The 16,346-nt window shown below is 37.5% G+C and overlaps 1 protein-coding gene across 8 annotated transcripts in view; it reads right to left on the reverse strand.

Moving 5' to 3' along the window:
• synj1 (synaptojanin 1) overlaps positions 1-16,346 on the reverse strand; it is a 29,423-nt gene extending 13,077 nt beyond the window's left edge. For 6 of the 8 annotated variants that reach the window (XM_027138145.2, XM_027138121.2, XM_027138131.2 and 3 more), the window contains exons 1-16: positions 16,222-16,346; positions 14,184-14,337; positions 13,850-13,936; positions 13,195-13,462; positions 12,308-12,533; positions 12,110-12,193; positions 9,443-9,504; positions 7,084-7,180; positions 6,650-6,825; positions 6,387-6,468; positions 6,066-6,218; positions 4,717-4,882; positions 2,456-2,479; positions 1,510-1,701; positions 1,315-1,399; positions 672-812 (exon numbers count right to left, since the gene is read on the reverse strand). In XM_027138145.2, coding sequence (XP_026993946.1) covers positions 672-812; positions 1,315-1,399; positions 1,510-1,701; positions 2,456-2,479; positions 4,717-4,882; positions 6,066-6,218; positions 6,387-6,468; positions 6,650-6,825; positions 7,084-7,180; positions 9,443-9,504; positions 12,110-12,193; positions 12,308-12,533; positions 13,195-13,462; positions 13,850-13,936; positions 14,184-14,307 — 1,967 coding nt within the window. In that variant the 5' untranslated portion in view covers positions 14,308-14,337; positions 16,222-16,346. The remainder of the gene's footprint in view (positions 1-671; positions 813-1,314; positions 1,400-1,509; positions 1,702-2,455; positions 2,480-4,716; positions 4,883-6,065; positions 6,219-6,386; positions 6,469-6,649; positions 6,826-7,083; positions 7,181-9,442; positions 9,505-12,109; positions 12,194-12,307; positions 12,534-13,194; positions 13,463-13,849; positions 13,937-14,183; positions 14,338-16,221) is intronic. The other 2 variants (XM_027138106.2, XM_027138115.2) reach the window with 2 other exon arrangements.

A 16,346-nucleotide genomic window follows, 5' to 3' on the forward strand; every position in this document is an offset into this window, starting at 1 on the left:
TTCCAGTAACAAACAAGGTAGAGAACTGTGTATAGAATTGGACAGGCTGCAGTTGGCAACTGCATACCTATAAAGTGGTAGGTTTACACGATGAAATAGCCAGTGAATGTATAATTTGATTAATATTTTATTAATTTAAAATGAATGTGTTTTTACCGAACGGACCCGAGAAGACACAAACTACTGTATCTCGTGTGTGTGCATCGACTCGAGTCCTTTTCCAACCTCTCCTCTGTTTGCCAAGACCGCTTGCGACATGTGGCTGGCGACGTGTGGCTGGCGGTAAGCTAATTTTCATTGAAACAGACCTGTCAATCAATTTTGAATCCACTCTGTAACAGTTACTTTAGTGTAGAGTTATGCAACATTCGGGTCCAGTCGGGTTAAAAAAAAATTGCCAACGGGTCGGGTCGAACTCGGGTCTAATTTTTTCGGGTTTGTTTCGGGTCGGGTCTTTCTTAAAAAAAAAAAAAATACAATTATGCATGTCGGGTTCGGGTAAAAAGCGATTCAGGTCACTTCGGGTCGGGTACATTTCTTTAAACCCGAGAAGACCTCTAGTACACAGTATCCATTAACAGGATAGGCAAGTTTTGTAATACCTCTGGCAACATGACCTTCTACAGTCTATAATAAAATTATGAATCCAAGTGAAGACCAGTTGAGTATACCTGATAAAAGCAGCATGCTGGGGCCGAATGAAGATGAATAAACAGACTCCCACCAGCTGCTCTGAGGCCAGGAGCACGTATTTATGATCCCGAGATATACTCTTCTGCAACTCTGCTGCCCACAGCTTCTGATTGGTGGTGCTTTAAAGAAAGAGAATCCTATTTAGTGATATTTCACTCAAAAATGTCATCATATTTTACCAGTAGTTTATAAAGGTTACTAGACCCTTTTTCTTTTACATTTTTTTTTAATAAAGATACACATTGTGGTGATTTCTCATGTCTGTTTTAGTAAAAGTAATGCTGTCTCTGCACTCTCTTTAAACTGGTCTTGGTGAAGCAGCTGATGGAACAAGCAAGAAAATGGAGGATGTAACAGCACAAAGGCAAAAAAGTTTAGAACATTTTACGTTTATTTTCTTGAAAATAAACATAAAGATTTTTCTTGAGCTGTAATGATAACGTTTAACTCATTTTCTTTCTTTTTCTCTTCCTTTTGCCACTCAGGGCAAGTCTGGGAAGAGCAGTAATGTCTTCTTAATGTATTGTAATGGCTGTTGGAGGTATTTAAAAAATGTATAAGTGGTCCACATTTTTTAAATAAATGCTAGGTTTAGAAATAAAGGGACTGTAGCTTTCGTACCTTGCGCTGACAATGTTGCCAGCATTCAGCTCCACCATTTCCTCAAAGCCAATGGCAAAGATGTCTGCAGGCGGGGATCTACTGTCTGAGATATAAAGCACTCATTCAGGAATTTCAGCACAATACGCAGTTTATTGGATATTCATCAAAATTGTCATTAAAAGCTGAGAAAGTGTCTATAGTGTAGTGGCTCACCTTGAAATTCGGGGTGGCCTGCTTTTTTTGGTGCATCTAGCAGCCAGTCGTTGAGGGTCTGATTCCGAAACGCGATGCTACGGAACTGTTTGCCCCCATTGACGTTCCATGTCCCGACACACACACGGATCTTTTTAGGCCGAGTGTATTTCTGGTGGTTCTGACACATGCCCAGCAACACTCTGGGAGATGCTAAAAGCCAAAAAGATCAGCAAATGGTAGTCACTGCATCTCCAACATGAGAGAAATTACATGAAATAAATAGGGAACATATGGTTGTTAAACATATATGTCTAAGTGTAAAAACAGTGGAGGATATGAGAACACTTTCACATGGCTTCTCAAAGTGGAATGATGCTTCACAATGTCTTATATGATGTGTATATTTACAGATATGTGCAGAACCTCTAGCTGTTTGAGTATCTATGAATTGTCTCTGTTATAATAGTACAGTGACCCTGATATTCTTCAAAGTATCATGGTCTCCCTCGCGCTCTCTCTCTCATATTATTGGTCTAATTTTATTAGAAATATAATATTATTTTAGCTAGGTTGCTTTTAAGCTGAAGAGGCTATCTAGGAAAGTGAGAAAGAGAACAGAAGCCTGAACACTATAGTTCTGAAAATAAAGATAACCTATTCAGTAATTCCCAAATCTCTGTCATTTTTAATGTTGCATTAAGGATAATGCTTATTTATACTTCTTTAGACATTTTGCACACATCCAGTAACAGGCATCATGAGACACTGTCAAAACAACAGCACTAAAAAGATGATTTTTTTCCAAAAAATAAATAAATAAATAAAAATAAAAAAATCCAGAGCAAAGTATAAGGCAAGCAGGCAACCAGCACGCCAATGCTAAAACAAACACACAAAACAATGAAAATCATAAAATGAGGAATAAATGACTAATGACAGAGCTACGCAAAATGTTATACTGTACCTGATTGTAAAATGGGCTCAGAGACTAACCATGTAAGCGGTAAGAGGAGACAGAGAGAGACAGAGAGAGAGAGAGAGAGAGACAGACAGAGAGAGAGAGAGAGAGAGAACAGAGACACAAGCAGCACAGTTAGCAGTTAGCCAGCAAGGCAGATAACACAGTGCTAATCTCACACCTTGGGCAGCTTGAGGAGAAAGATTAGCAAGACAACTTGAGGCACTACATTCCCAAACATGTCATTGTTATTAATATCTTACAGTGTTGTATAAAGTACTAGAAAGCAATACTTGAGTAAAAGTACAAGTATCGTACTAGAAAAAGACTTTGGTAGAAGTGAAAGTTGCCTTTTAGAATATTACTCAAGTAAAAGTCTTAAAGTATCTGGTATATACTGTACTTAAGTATCAAAAGTCATTTTCTGCTATTTAATGTCCTTAAGTATTTGTAGTAAAAGTAAAAAGTAAAATTTCAGTGATTTTCGGTAGGCATAAGAGGCACTTCATCCGGTAGGAAGAATCTTTCATTCCAATGTACAGAAACATTTCTTGCAAATACGGCCACGGGTGTATAACGTTATCTTCTTCACCCTGTTCACTATTATCGTCTGGGTGGTCGCCTACGATAGGGGTAGCCAACCCCATGTCTCCCGAGCCGCATGTGGCTCTTTGTCCGGTTTCATGCGGCTCTTACGTTCATATCGAAGTTTGTATTTGTGTCTTTTTAATTTGCATGTCACTTGAGTTCAATATGGTATTTTCGTCAAGCACGCATGTGAGTGGGATGAAAATATCTCAAAGTAAACAATTTGTGTCAAGTTCGCTCTCAAAATGGCAGGGGGAAAAAAGTGATGGTCATGTGTATGATGTGACTCTTTCTTGGTGTCTGACTGGTTGGCCACAATAACTACGATAACGGGAGGTCCTCCAGCAGATGCTTCCATGGCAGTTTCAGTTGTGCTTCCACCTCCTTTTGGTATCATTACGCTGAAATAGAGCGTGCGGAGCTGCGTAATGCAATCTAGGAGCAGTGATTCGCCTAACCTCCCTTATTGCAGTCGCACACATTTCTTCTAATTTTATTTTGTAGTAACGAGTAACGAAGATGCTTAGTGGAAAAATAACGGAGTAAAAGTATACATTTTATCTCGGAAATGTAGTGGAGTAAAAGTGAAAGTTGACATGAATTTAAATAGCGAAGTAAAGAACAGATACGTGAAATTTCTACTTAAGTACAGTAACGAAGTATTTTTACTTCGTTACATTACAACACTGATATCTTAAGCCTGAGCTCGAGATCACTTAAAGTATAAACAAGACAAGCCGTGTTGCAATAGGTAAGTAAACAATGCCACAGTCTGAAGTAATACCACCCCAAAGATGATTATTTTCCCTCAGCACCACTTCCTGACATGTTTTATTCCTCTTGAACCACAGCAACTTGCACATGATTACAATTGGATGTTAAATAAAGAAAAACTTCTAAATATTTAATGTTGTGGAAGGTATGAGAGATGCAATAGTTACTAATAGTAATTGTTTCTTCATCTTGAAAGAACTGTGAAGTTACTGAAAAACCCGAAAGACATAAGAGAAAACTGACATCTGAGACTCTTTAAACAAATGTTAAATAAACATCTTCTAGAAACCTCAACATATCAATCCTTATACATCTTAATAATGATTTTTCTTTTTATTATTAGTCGTAGATTATTTGAAGTGCCTGCTATACTGTACATGTCTGTACACAACAGCGATTTTACACAACAGCGATTTTATTTCTGTATATAATTGTTGGTCTTCAGTAGGTATACTACTGGTTGCCATGGTAACAACATTTATTTCTTGGAACTAAAATATGTTTTGGAGAAAAAGCATTTGTATATAAAATTCACTATATATATATATATATATATATATATATATATATATATATATATATATATATATATATATATATATATATATATCTTGGAGAATATGAGATGAAGGAGAAGCAGAGTGTGTGGTTTGCCACAGATCACATGAGCTCTGCGGTCTTCACTCCCATTGCTAGTAGCACAATTTTGCATAAAATTAAACATTCATCAACTTTGTCACGTCACTGGACACACCCACACCTAGTCACCAACAGTCACAGTCACTCAGATCTTTGGTTGTTTTGGTGCTGCATGTCAAAAAAGAGCATTGCTCTACAGAGAAAATCTTGTTGCCCTACTGAAAAAAAAATTGCTCAACTGCATTGTTAACATGCCATTTACATACCATACAGGCTGCTGGTGGTGAGGAGAGCTCTAGCTTTATCAGCCAGGTCACTGTTTAGAGTACTGCCCAGCCTCAGAACATCTATAGCTTCTTGCTTGGAACTGTCGAAGAAGTTGTTCTGGATGGTCCTGGTGACTGAGCGAGCTCCGTCTTTCAGCTTTCCCGTCTGCACAACACCGCAAAGACAAACACAAAGGAAAAAATCCATGATAAGCACCCGGCTCACTTTAAGACCTCATTTAGGCACATTAATCTGTGTAAAATATTATGATGGCAGAACGTTAAAGCAGTACATAGAGCACATAGGATTAACTGAGTTATCTGTCTCTGTCTAGCTTTTCTTATCTCTACACAAAATCGAGGGAAATACTATTAATATTAACTCTATATAAAGAGTCTGGGGAAATAGTTATAAATATTTTATTAACATTACCATACAGGCATACTAATCATAAATGTATAGATTTGGAGTAAACCTAAAGATGCAGAAATAATTACTCTTGATGTCAGTTTTTAACACTGCAGTCATGTTTCTGTGTTTCTATCATAGAAAGTGATCACACGTGTGTCTTTACTGGTGGTAGTTTAAATGAACCCTGTATTTGCAAGTTTGACAAATCAAGTAGAAATCAAGCAATTATGGCAGCAACAATCAAAAAAAAAAAGAGAAATCCTCAAAGTACTGACATGCATGAAAATTGTGGTTATGCACATTTAAATGAAACAACAAATACTATCTCTGCACTGCTATTAACAACGTTATCATTTACCGTAACTGAATTGGTGATTGGATGAAATTGGATTGAATGAAATGGTGATTGGTTGAAATCTTCATAATAAACTCATAAATAATAATAATAAAAAAAAATCCACTACACAATGGAATGAATTAATGTTCTTTGTGTGTTTAACTTAAAAAAAAAATACTCTTCTCTTCGTTAAAAATATTATTTTTTATAAAACATCACCCTTTTCTATCGCAACTTCAGCATGCCATAGTAAATACTTCTTCCAGCAGTTTAGAAAGACTTTTATGGACACTTACAGAAGTGGTAAGGTAACATTCACTGTGAACAACACACTAGATACACAAAGATTCGGACACAAGGACACAGTAGAAAGATGAATGGGCCACATGGCTGGCTCATAAACTTACCAGTCAGGTAGATAAGTTTCCAGAGGAAAGCAGAGGACAATAGCACACATACGAGTTAAGAGACAGACAAAAGGTCCACAGTGGTGTAAAAGAAGACAAATGATTGGAGCTTCTATCAGGGCCTTTTTAGTAAAGACCCTACTGGTGTGTCCAGTGAATGTGAGCAAAAGGTTATGAATCTAAAGGTGTATACCTTAGCCTTGCCATCTAGAGCACCTGTGCCAGCGTAGATCTTGCTGATCGAGTCTCCGTTGACTGACCACATGGTGCGAAAGACCTCCTGAAAACGTGCCACCAGCTGGGGCTTCTCTGTAAGACCCATGGCCTCCAGCTGCATGGGCAACATCTGGGGAAATGATGGGAAAAATGTATGTAATATGCATATTGAGACTAACTAGTGAGTTCACAGCTCTGACATTTCCACATCACAGTTAAGCAATAAATGAGATTATGCATAATTTAAAGCAAGAAGTGATGGCTTAGTGAGTATTGGTCAGTAAATAATATTAAAAACCTCAAGTGAAAAGAAGGCTTGGACACTATTTGTCCTGTCCAGGCAGTCCAAACAGTTGACTCGAAGAGTCCCAGTCTGACATCTTGATAGAAAAGGGACAAAATAAATAAATAAATACATTTTGCACAGCTAAAAATAAACTTGGAAAATTGTAATACCAAAGAGTCTCCAAAAAAACACAATAATAATAATTCAGGATGGTTTTGGCTAAAAGTGGATTAAAAACATGTGAAAACCCTTTAAACTAGAGCATTTATACCTACTTTTCAATCCCAGACTCCGCAGAGTAACAAAAGAAGCCACAGTCATCCAGGAACTTGCTTATCTGTGGTTTCAGCACAGTCAATAGTTTCTCTGTCTTTCCTCCTTTCACCATTTGGTGGTAGTCAAAGTTGATCATCTTCACAGAGCTTGCATGCTCCGAGGCTTTCAGGTGACTCTGTATGGACCCAAATGGTCATGTGTGATCCAAGATGTACACGAATAAGGGTCGAAACACAGCAATATGCACACGAAAAGAATGCAGAAGCTCAACTACAAATATATCATACAGTAGATTACAAGTAAATATCTAAACTGATATACTAATTATACTAAGATAATTAGGCAATTCTCCATCTGGATTTATGTAAAGAACAAATTGACTACGGATTATTTACAATATCAGGAGAGTACTTCAGGAAAAACAATAACTAACCTGGAATGCTTTACTGAGCATGTGCTCCCCCTCTTTCATCCCCAGCAGGTTAATGATCATCTGCTTTCCATAGAGCCTCCACAGCGCTGTAAAGTGCCTGCAAACACGACATGAAAAGAACAATGAACGTTTATATCCACAGCATGTATAACTATGTACATATAACACAAGTAGAGCATATAGAGACAAATGTACAATCTGTGTAGGATGTAGGAATATACGTATATGATGTAAGAATGACAAATGCATTATTCTACAAAAAAAAAAAAAAGAGCTGTTAAAAAAAAAAAAATTAAAAAAGAAAAATGGTTAAGGTCGTGGGCTTTGATTAGAAGATTGTTCATTGAAGGAGTTCAAGCCCCAGTGTTTCCAAGCTTTGGCCATGAGCATGGCCCTTATCTCTTTCTGCTGCTGAGGTGCTACAACATGGCCGACCTCCAAAGTTGGGATATACAAAGAAAGAAATTCACTGGGAACTGAATGGCAGTAGAGTTGTGCCTAGTTTGCTATTAGCAACAGTGCTTCAGTGATATTCCAGAGTAGTACAGAAGGATAAGTAAAGAAAATAAATGTTCTGTGTTTCATTTCAAGTCTGTCTAGTTCAGCACTTGGAGGATTTGAGAAACGAGTCAAGCTTTGTATGTGAAAGCAGAAGGCAAACTGGACAAACTGTTCCTTCTTTAGGATGGCCTGTGCACAGTGAAAAAAGCATACTGTAGGGTCTAGTGAATAAATGACATTCTGTTAAACAAAGCTGATTAGCCCTTTGATTCTATACTACAGGCATAAACTCTAAGGTCTTAAAGGGAGAAAATTATAGACTCGTCTCCTGGCTATGGCTACAGCGTTTCAACACATGGAGATCCATCCATCCATCCATCCATCCATCCATCCATCCATCTTCTACCACTACCGCTTAAGATTCTTATGTTTTATTACAATTTAATCACTCATCACTAGAGAGCAAACAAAATCATAGAGAATAACGAAATAAAAAACATACATATTTATAGAACTTGTTACGGTACTTAAAAAAGATTTTAATCAGTCTTAAGCTTAAAACCACTGACGATTATATGGCTGAAATTGTCAGTTCTCGAAGTTGATGTGCTGGAAACAGAAAAAATGGGCAAGTGTAAGAATCTGAGTGACTCCGACTAGGGACAAAATGTGACTGCTACATGACTGGGTCAGAGCATCCAAAACAACAGGACTTGTGGAGTGTAGCCCAGTATGCACTGGTTGGCAGCTACCAAATGTGGTCCAATCAACAACAACCAGTTAACCCATCGACAGGGTCATAGCTGCTCAGGTTTAATATGGCCATCCTTAAAAATATTTTGGTTTGCAGTAACAGTAAAAGTAAATAATTAAAAAAGGTAGGTAGGTCTATATATTTTTTTCAAGTTTCAATGGAAAAAAAATACAATTTTGGTGATGGTGATTACATGGGTATGAATTTAAACAAATAGCATATCGTGACGTCACTGACTGGGTCTTCAACCCGTGCCTTCGAGCGCATCATTGCAAACCTCGTTTGCAACCGACAAGTTAAAGCGGCGTCGAGCTGTTTTAATTAATTTTTTAGATGTATTATGGTGCCCGAACCCGTGTGACTTTGAACGGTGACCGCGAACATTTTGTTTACTGCAGCCGCAGCCATCATTACCAAGCGCGAACCGTTGACTCTGACGGTGAATGAGAGTATGAGACGAAGCGAACGCACAGGCAATAGTGGGACATCCGGTAAACATAGATGACGTCACGGGTTTTTATTTAAAAGAAAGAACGTAGCCTTCGTTTGTATGTAGGCCTAGGCAATTTATATATTTACAATACTTACTAAAATATAATTAATATTATTTTATTGCTTTTGTATTAGTTGTTTGAAGAATAAAAAAAATTGGTCGGTCTTAACGCAAATTCACAACCGGCAAGTCGGTCGGACTTAACGTAAAAAAAAAAAAAAAAAAATTGAGTCGGCCCTAAATTGACAGGGTCGGTCAGGTTACGGCAAACAAGAATATTTTTAAGGATGGCCTAAGTACGGCAACCTACATAATATTAGGCTGGTAGTTTTAATGTTACGACTGATCAGTATAATATGTGATGTGCCTAAGTAATATAGATTTTGGCCTTTTCTCTTTAGATTAGATCTACATTGCTGAAATAAAATAAATATTCACTTAACAGTTAATAATAATTATTATTATTATTATTATTATTATTATTAAACACAAAGTATTCTCCTTATTGGGGCAAGATTCAAGATGTTTTCCTTCATTTGACATCGACACCACAGTGATGTCATTGCGGGACTGTGCTGCAGTGTTCCAGCAGGGAGCAGTGTGTTAATTACCTCTCAAAAGCCGGGGCGTTGGCCTCAAATCCGCGAGACAGCTTGACACGGTGGGAACCGACCTTTAGATCGGACGAAATAGATAAAGATTAATATCACACAAAATATATCGATAAGGAAGATAAAAAAAAGACAGTACACAAAGAGAAGAACAACAGAAACAAAAGAACGTCGTTCCAAAAGCTATACAAAGCTTGCATTGGCTGACTTTATTTGCCTGTGTGGAAATTTTTCCACACAAAGTGAAAGACAAGCATTTACCATTTCACCAGCTTGCGATATGTCAGCCTTGAAATACCAAAAGAGACAAAGCACATATGACAATGGACACCACCTACACATTACAAGCCTTCATTTACTTCTCTTCCCAAACAGCATCAGTGAATCAATGATCGCACACCCAAAACAAAACTGCATTAATTTAATTCTTTTAAAAACAGTTCCCTGCTTCTAATGACTGTTTTCCTTACATCCAAAGCAGTCATAATTGCTTACATGGCAAAAGCTATCTGAGAATCTTCTGCACCACCACCCCCGTTACGGATACTCTGACCGGTGAAAAGCCACACATCTAACTGCGTAACAACACAACAACATCACTGTAAACACTGCAGGATTACAGATACAATGTCAGACTCAGAGCGCTTAGCGTTGCCGACTTCTTCTCAGCAGCCAATCATCTTTTGTCTGCCAATTACTCACTTTTTTTCTTAGATTAAAAAACCTACATTTTAGCAAAACGGTTCAGAAAAAATAAGTCATTATTTATGCTCCTTTTATGCTCCTGAGCTTTAAAAAAAAATTATGCAAATTAAAAAAGAAAAACAGATTTAAACAATGTCCATGGAATAAACAGTGATAGACTCTGTGAATTAGATTTGACTATTAAAGATACATGCAGTTGCTGCATGCAAAATGTTTGAGATAAGTATCTAACAATAGCATGAATAGCTGACAAATATACAACAGAAAGAATACTCTGTGAGTCCTTACTGCGGAGGAGGAACGTACTGTGTGTGTGTGTGTGTGTATGTGAGACTATGATTATGACACATCCCACTGCACACTGTCCTCACTAGTTCCTCTCTGCCACTGTAAACAACTTAATGCTACTTTAATAACACATTCTCTAAAAAACCCTGAACACCAAACTCTCAACACAGAAAATACATTCAGGACCAACATGTTCTCCTGATATAAGCACTGATCAACACAATATATAATTGTTATTTAACTTTAGAGAGATCACTATCAACTTTGGAATTATTGGCAGCCTTCAAGAGAATGGTCAAAAAGAAATGTACACACAACGTTTCATTCAAACTGTTGGAGAAACAACAAAAGCTATATATACTGTATATATATATATGAAACTTTATTTTTCCACCTTAAAAACATAAGTAGCTAAATTCTTAGCCCTTCTCTAGATTATTTAAAAAATGGTTAAAAATGTTCATCCTCTGAAAAGCAAAAAGAAATCCTGATGATTAAGCCCTATATACATATATACATAGTGCATAATCATCAGGATGAACGTTCGCTCAATCCTTAAATTCTTTCAGTGCAGGTACTGGATATAAATAAATAAGCATTTAAATATAGCTGAAGACCTAGGAGGATTACATAAAGGCAAAATGTTCAGCATGAATGTCAGAAATCTGACATTACATGACAAGGATTACATGAAAATATTCAAAGAAAAAAAAACCCAAAACAACAATGCTAATTAGATTAAAACCAATTTGTACCACATTGCCATATGTTAAATCTGAGAACTCATTTTCATGAAAGGTGCCAATAATTCTGTACATGGTTGTATATTACAATAATATTACAGTAATATTATATTACGGTGAGACCATCAAACAGGACTACTATTACCAAGTGTGCTCTGTGTTCGGTGAATACAGGGACTGGTATGGACTGGGTGTTAATTTACCATTGTCATTTCACAAGACAATACCAGGACTCCAACCTACTTGTAAACTTGTCTTCTTTGTGCCATAAATATTTAACACCCATCTTATCAGCCTCATTCAAAGCATCTCAGGTTACTTTCTGATACTTTGAAAAACACATCAGAAGCACCTATCTTCTATACGCTTGCTATTTTAAACCATGAAGTCAGCATGAAGCAAAAGAGAAGCAGAAGAAAAAGATGCCTTCCCCAAATCCCTACTGAAATGACACATGTAAAGCCTGACCTCTGTTCAATGTCAGTGAGAATGCATTTTGTGAGCTGCTTTGTGTTGTGTAACATTTTAAGATAGGATGTCTAGTAAATTTAGCCCTATCTGAATGCTTTCCCACGAATGTTGGGTCTAATTATAAGGAGCATTGTATTAAAACCACTGACATTGCACAAAGTGACATCTTAAAAAAGACCATACACCAAATCGGATGCGGAACTGAGCCTTGCAAATACCAGTTTGTGTTTTGTGTCCATCTTGATTGTGCCTGAATGGCGGCTTTGATTCAGATGTGACAAAATTCCCTGGACAGAATTATTCCAACAACATGAATAAGATGGTCAGCAGCTGCTATTGTAGGTGTGCCGACTCAGTGACCTTTACTGAATACATTCAGCAGTAGATGATTACCTTGAAATGCCATTTCTAGTGGAACATGACACCGAACTAGAGCCATGTAACTTGCCCATGCACTTACCTGTATGCCTGGCTGCTCCCAGAACAAGGGTACAGATCCACGGATTTGAATGAAAGAAGAGACTGTATCATCGAGGAAAATCACCTGTTTGCAGAACATACAGAATTATAAATGAATATACAGACTAACACTAATGCACTAATGACTGGATTTATAATAAGAATAATAAAAATCCACTACAAAATCAAAACAACCCACCTGCTCGGTTTCCACAAAGTTGGCCACCTGGCCATCATCGTTGGTGCCGCGCACATTGAAACGTGTGCCTGCTCTCTCAGAGCTGAGGCGAGAGATGACACAGGCTTTGGCCTGCTTGTGGCCAGCGTAGATGGTGCGGATCTCCACTCCACCACACATCAGCCTCAACAGCCAGTCATCACAGTTCACTCCATAATGCTTTAGGTGCAGATGCAGGGATTGATTCCTGATTCAGTCCAACAAAAATTGTCAACGACTTATACACATAAATATCCAATTCAGCCCAAAAGGCCAATTCTGTTGCTTTTGCTATAATCAATTAATTAAAAAAAGATTCAAGGTTTTAAGGAATATATCTTCTGATTTGAAGAAAAGGTTCAATGAATCACTAAGATTAAGTTAGTAAACAGGACTGTGATTAATGCTGTGTATTTGACTTTCAATTCTCTCATGCAGTGGTCTGAGAGGCAGGAAGTGATGTTCTGATGTCAGCAAGTTCACTTTAGATTAGTGTTTTTAAAAAATAAAAAAAAAGGGAAAAGAATTATAGGGAACTATGTGTGCAGGCTGTGCAAACTGAGGATAAGTATGTGGGCAAGATAGGGCATGAAAAGCAAAATATCATCATTATTTCTAAATGGTTCGTTCTGAGTAAAACTAGTGGTTGACACATTCAAAAGAGACACTGGACTTTATCTGCAAAGGAGGGGTGGAAACTGCTACTGCCAAGTAATCTAGAACATGCAAATACAAACCACACCCAGGTAATCATTTCAATATTGTGACAGCATTTCCTGTACTATTCAAGCCCATGCATGGGGCGATTCCTACTACAGCTATACTTTAAGCAAAGCTTTATATCCAGCTCTGAAAGCTGGTGAACTCACCAGAAGAAGCGATTGTCTGAAGTGTCTTCTCGAATCCTGCGGTGTGCATTCAGACTCAGGTCCATACTCACTCCAGTGGATGACCAGGCAAAATAAAAGTTGCCAGAGTTTAAAATCTTTCGCACCTCTGCAATCTTGTCCTCATCTGAAGGATCGTTCTTTAGGGAGATGAAATCTGTGGCTGTGACCCTGAACACTTCTGAATCCTGCACTTTCCCCACAGAACTGCATCCAGTTACTAACACCAGACTGTGCAGCATGGAGTCTCCTAATTATATTATACAAACACACACACACACACACACACACACACACACACACACACACACACACACACACACACACACAAAGAAACAATTTTTTTGGCAATATGAAGCAAAAAAAATGGACCACTGACACCACCTTTATGTGTATCTGATTTATAATAATAAAGTGTAATAAATGCAGCAAAGTAATATTCCAATTGGAAAATTTGGTATGGATAATAGACATCTTAAAATCCCATGAAGCACACTGATATACTGGTGTCCTCGTAATGAAGGAGATTAAGAATATCTTCATAAAATATTACCACTGTCTGAACATAAAAATTGACCACTTTAATTCAACCCCCCCAAAAAAAGTTTAATGAATCCAGGAGGCTCTCCTCACTCACCGAGATTAAGGCGAAGAACCCCAAGAATCCCATAAGCATCCAGCATCTTGGTGTAGGAGTTCTTGACAGCTTCCTTCTCTGCAGCCGCTGCAAATGAACAACAGAAAATTACAAATCCCAGGAAGCCTTAAGTGACTAACACAGAGCGAAATGTTTGATATTACAACTGCCTCAACATTACTGTTAACATTACTCATCCGGGGATTTCTATTTGAAATGCTTTCAATGCATATCTGATTGTAATTCAGGAATTAGAATATCATGAAGCAAACTTATTTCTAAAAAACGTATCACCAACAGCAGCATACAGTTCTGTGCTTAAACATTCTCTTACACAGTACAGCCACAGCTCCAGACTCGAACATCAAGCATTCTTCACGACTTCTTGTTTCTACAATCACGCTGTAAGGTGGCGGGTCCAGCTTGTGATAAACGCGATATCCTTTACTGAAGGCCATTGCTGATGGTTGACACAACTGGATTCAAACCTGTTCATCGGAGACAGTGACATGTGAGATGGAATACATAAGATCTTATCAAAAATAATGGCTGACATCATTTCAAATGCAGCCATTCTTCACCCAAACTTTAAACAAAATCCTTAACTCATCACACCAAATATTTTGACATGCAAGAACATGATCAATACAGTGACTTATTCAGAAAACCAAAAGACTCTTTACCCCATGTGAAGAACTGTTATATTGCTACTTAGTCCTCACCAAATTGTTTTAAACATACAAATAGTTATTAATTAAACCAATAACAAGAAAGGAAAGAATACCACTGATGCCTGGAAAGGTTTCAATAATAATGTAATATAATAATAATAATTTTAAATTTACCAATCTACAGGAAGAGGGATTGTTTACGATGGGAGAACCCTCAAAACAGCTGACAGATTTTTCTTTCAGCAAAATCAGACCAAATTCAGACTGTTTCATACTCAGAGATATAAAGAAAGTATATATAAGAAATCCAAGAGCTAAGCACATTGAAGGATTATTTTAATGACCGCACTATTAAAAAACAAACAAATAAAACAACAATAAAAAGCCCAGAAAGTATGACCTTGAACTGAAACACATTTCTTCTAATATAATTGTGAGAAACTATAAAAGAAAATGGTTGTTTGTTTTACATAATACTGAACTATAGGAAGTATTATGTTATGGTTCTTCTTTCTGTACATAATTCCACTGAGAAAATAAGTGTATTAAACTTAAACCTTTCCTTGTTTCCTTGCCACTTGAATGGATTTATATTTAGTAACTTTACTGTGTATGTTACACCTCAAAATGATCATAATGAATGTTTAAAGATAGATTTAATGAAGCTTTAAATTTCCATTAACTTAACTGTTAAACTCACATTACATTGTACTAGTAGTTAAGCTGAAACTAACCCAGTATCCCTTTACTGGGCCTGATTCCTACTGCAGCTCTACAGACTGGGACTCAGCAGGTGCAAAAACACACAGCTTTCATTTTCAGCATCCAGATATAAGGAACATTTTGCTTACGAGCTGTTTATCACACGGTCATCAGATTACTACTGTAAAAACCGTTTGAACTTTCTCTCATCACGTCAACACCCAAAAAATGATCGCCATTAATATTCCGTGTCGTCTGTGCTGTGATCTACAGCATGATTAATGATTACAACACGAGTTAAAACACTGCTCGTCTTCAGAAACATGACTGCTTGCTTTCTCCTGCAAGCTAAGCTGCTAAAGGCTCAAATTAAACAAGAAACGGTGTCAGTCAAGAGTGTGAAACTCTAATAAAGCGTAAATGAAATTCGGACCTTTATTTGCAGTAAGCAAGCAAGAGTGTAGCGGAGAAGAGCGAATGCCTTAAACATAGCTAGCGGGCTAATCTATTGGCTAGCTGTACGGGCTAGGAAGTGGGATTAGCTTAGCATAGACACTTAGCTGTGTGCAAGGTCTTGGATGTTCTTATAAATTGACTGACATTGCATCCTAAACGTTGGTAGCTTTCTGTTGTCATTATTTTTCTTAGCCGTTTAAAGGGGGGGGGGCAGAGATTATTTTGAACAAGAGATTATTTAGAAACAAACGAATCAGACTATCGAGGTAAATCGGCTAATTTAAAACTAGCTAACATTAAACGGAAATCCTTCAGCAGATGTAGAAAGCTGAGAATAATAAGGCCATTCTGTGCTGAAAACGCACCGCTGAATCCTTCAGATGAACATCAACCACCAGCTCGAATACAAGGTTTACACCGATAGATCAGGGCTTTTATCAAAACGTCAGCTCAGATTCTCCACACTGACACAAATCATAACACAATTCTCACCATTCACAGTTCATGCATTTAAAACAAAATTAGGTAACGATCAGCTTCTACCTGTCAGTGTTGTGTCACCACCCGGTTCAAAATCGTGTCCGGTTTAGTGACAACTAACGAGGTGTCGTTTGTAAAGGAGTCGGCACTTTGAATCGGTTCGGATTGAGAGCCGACTCACATACATG

The sequence above is a fragment of the Tachysurus fulvidraco genome, chromosome 20, assembly GCF_022655615.1.
Source record: "Tachysurus fulvidraco isolate hzauxx_2018 chromosome 20, HZAU_PFXX_2.0, whole genome shotgun sequence".
In the NCBI taxonomy this organism is placed as follows: Eukaryota; Metazoa; Chordata; class Actinopteri; order Siluriformes; family Bagridae; genus Tachysurus; species Tachysurus fulvidraco.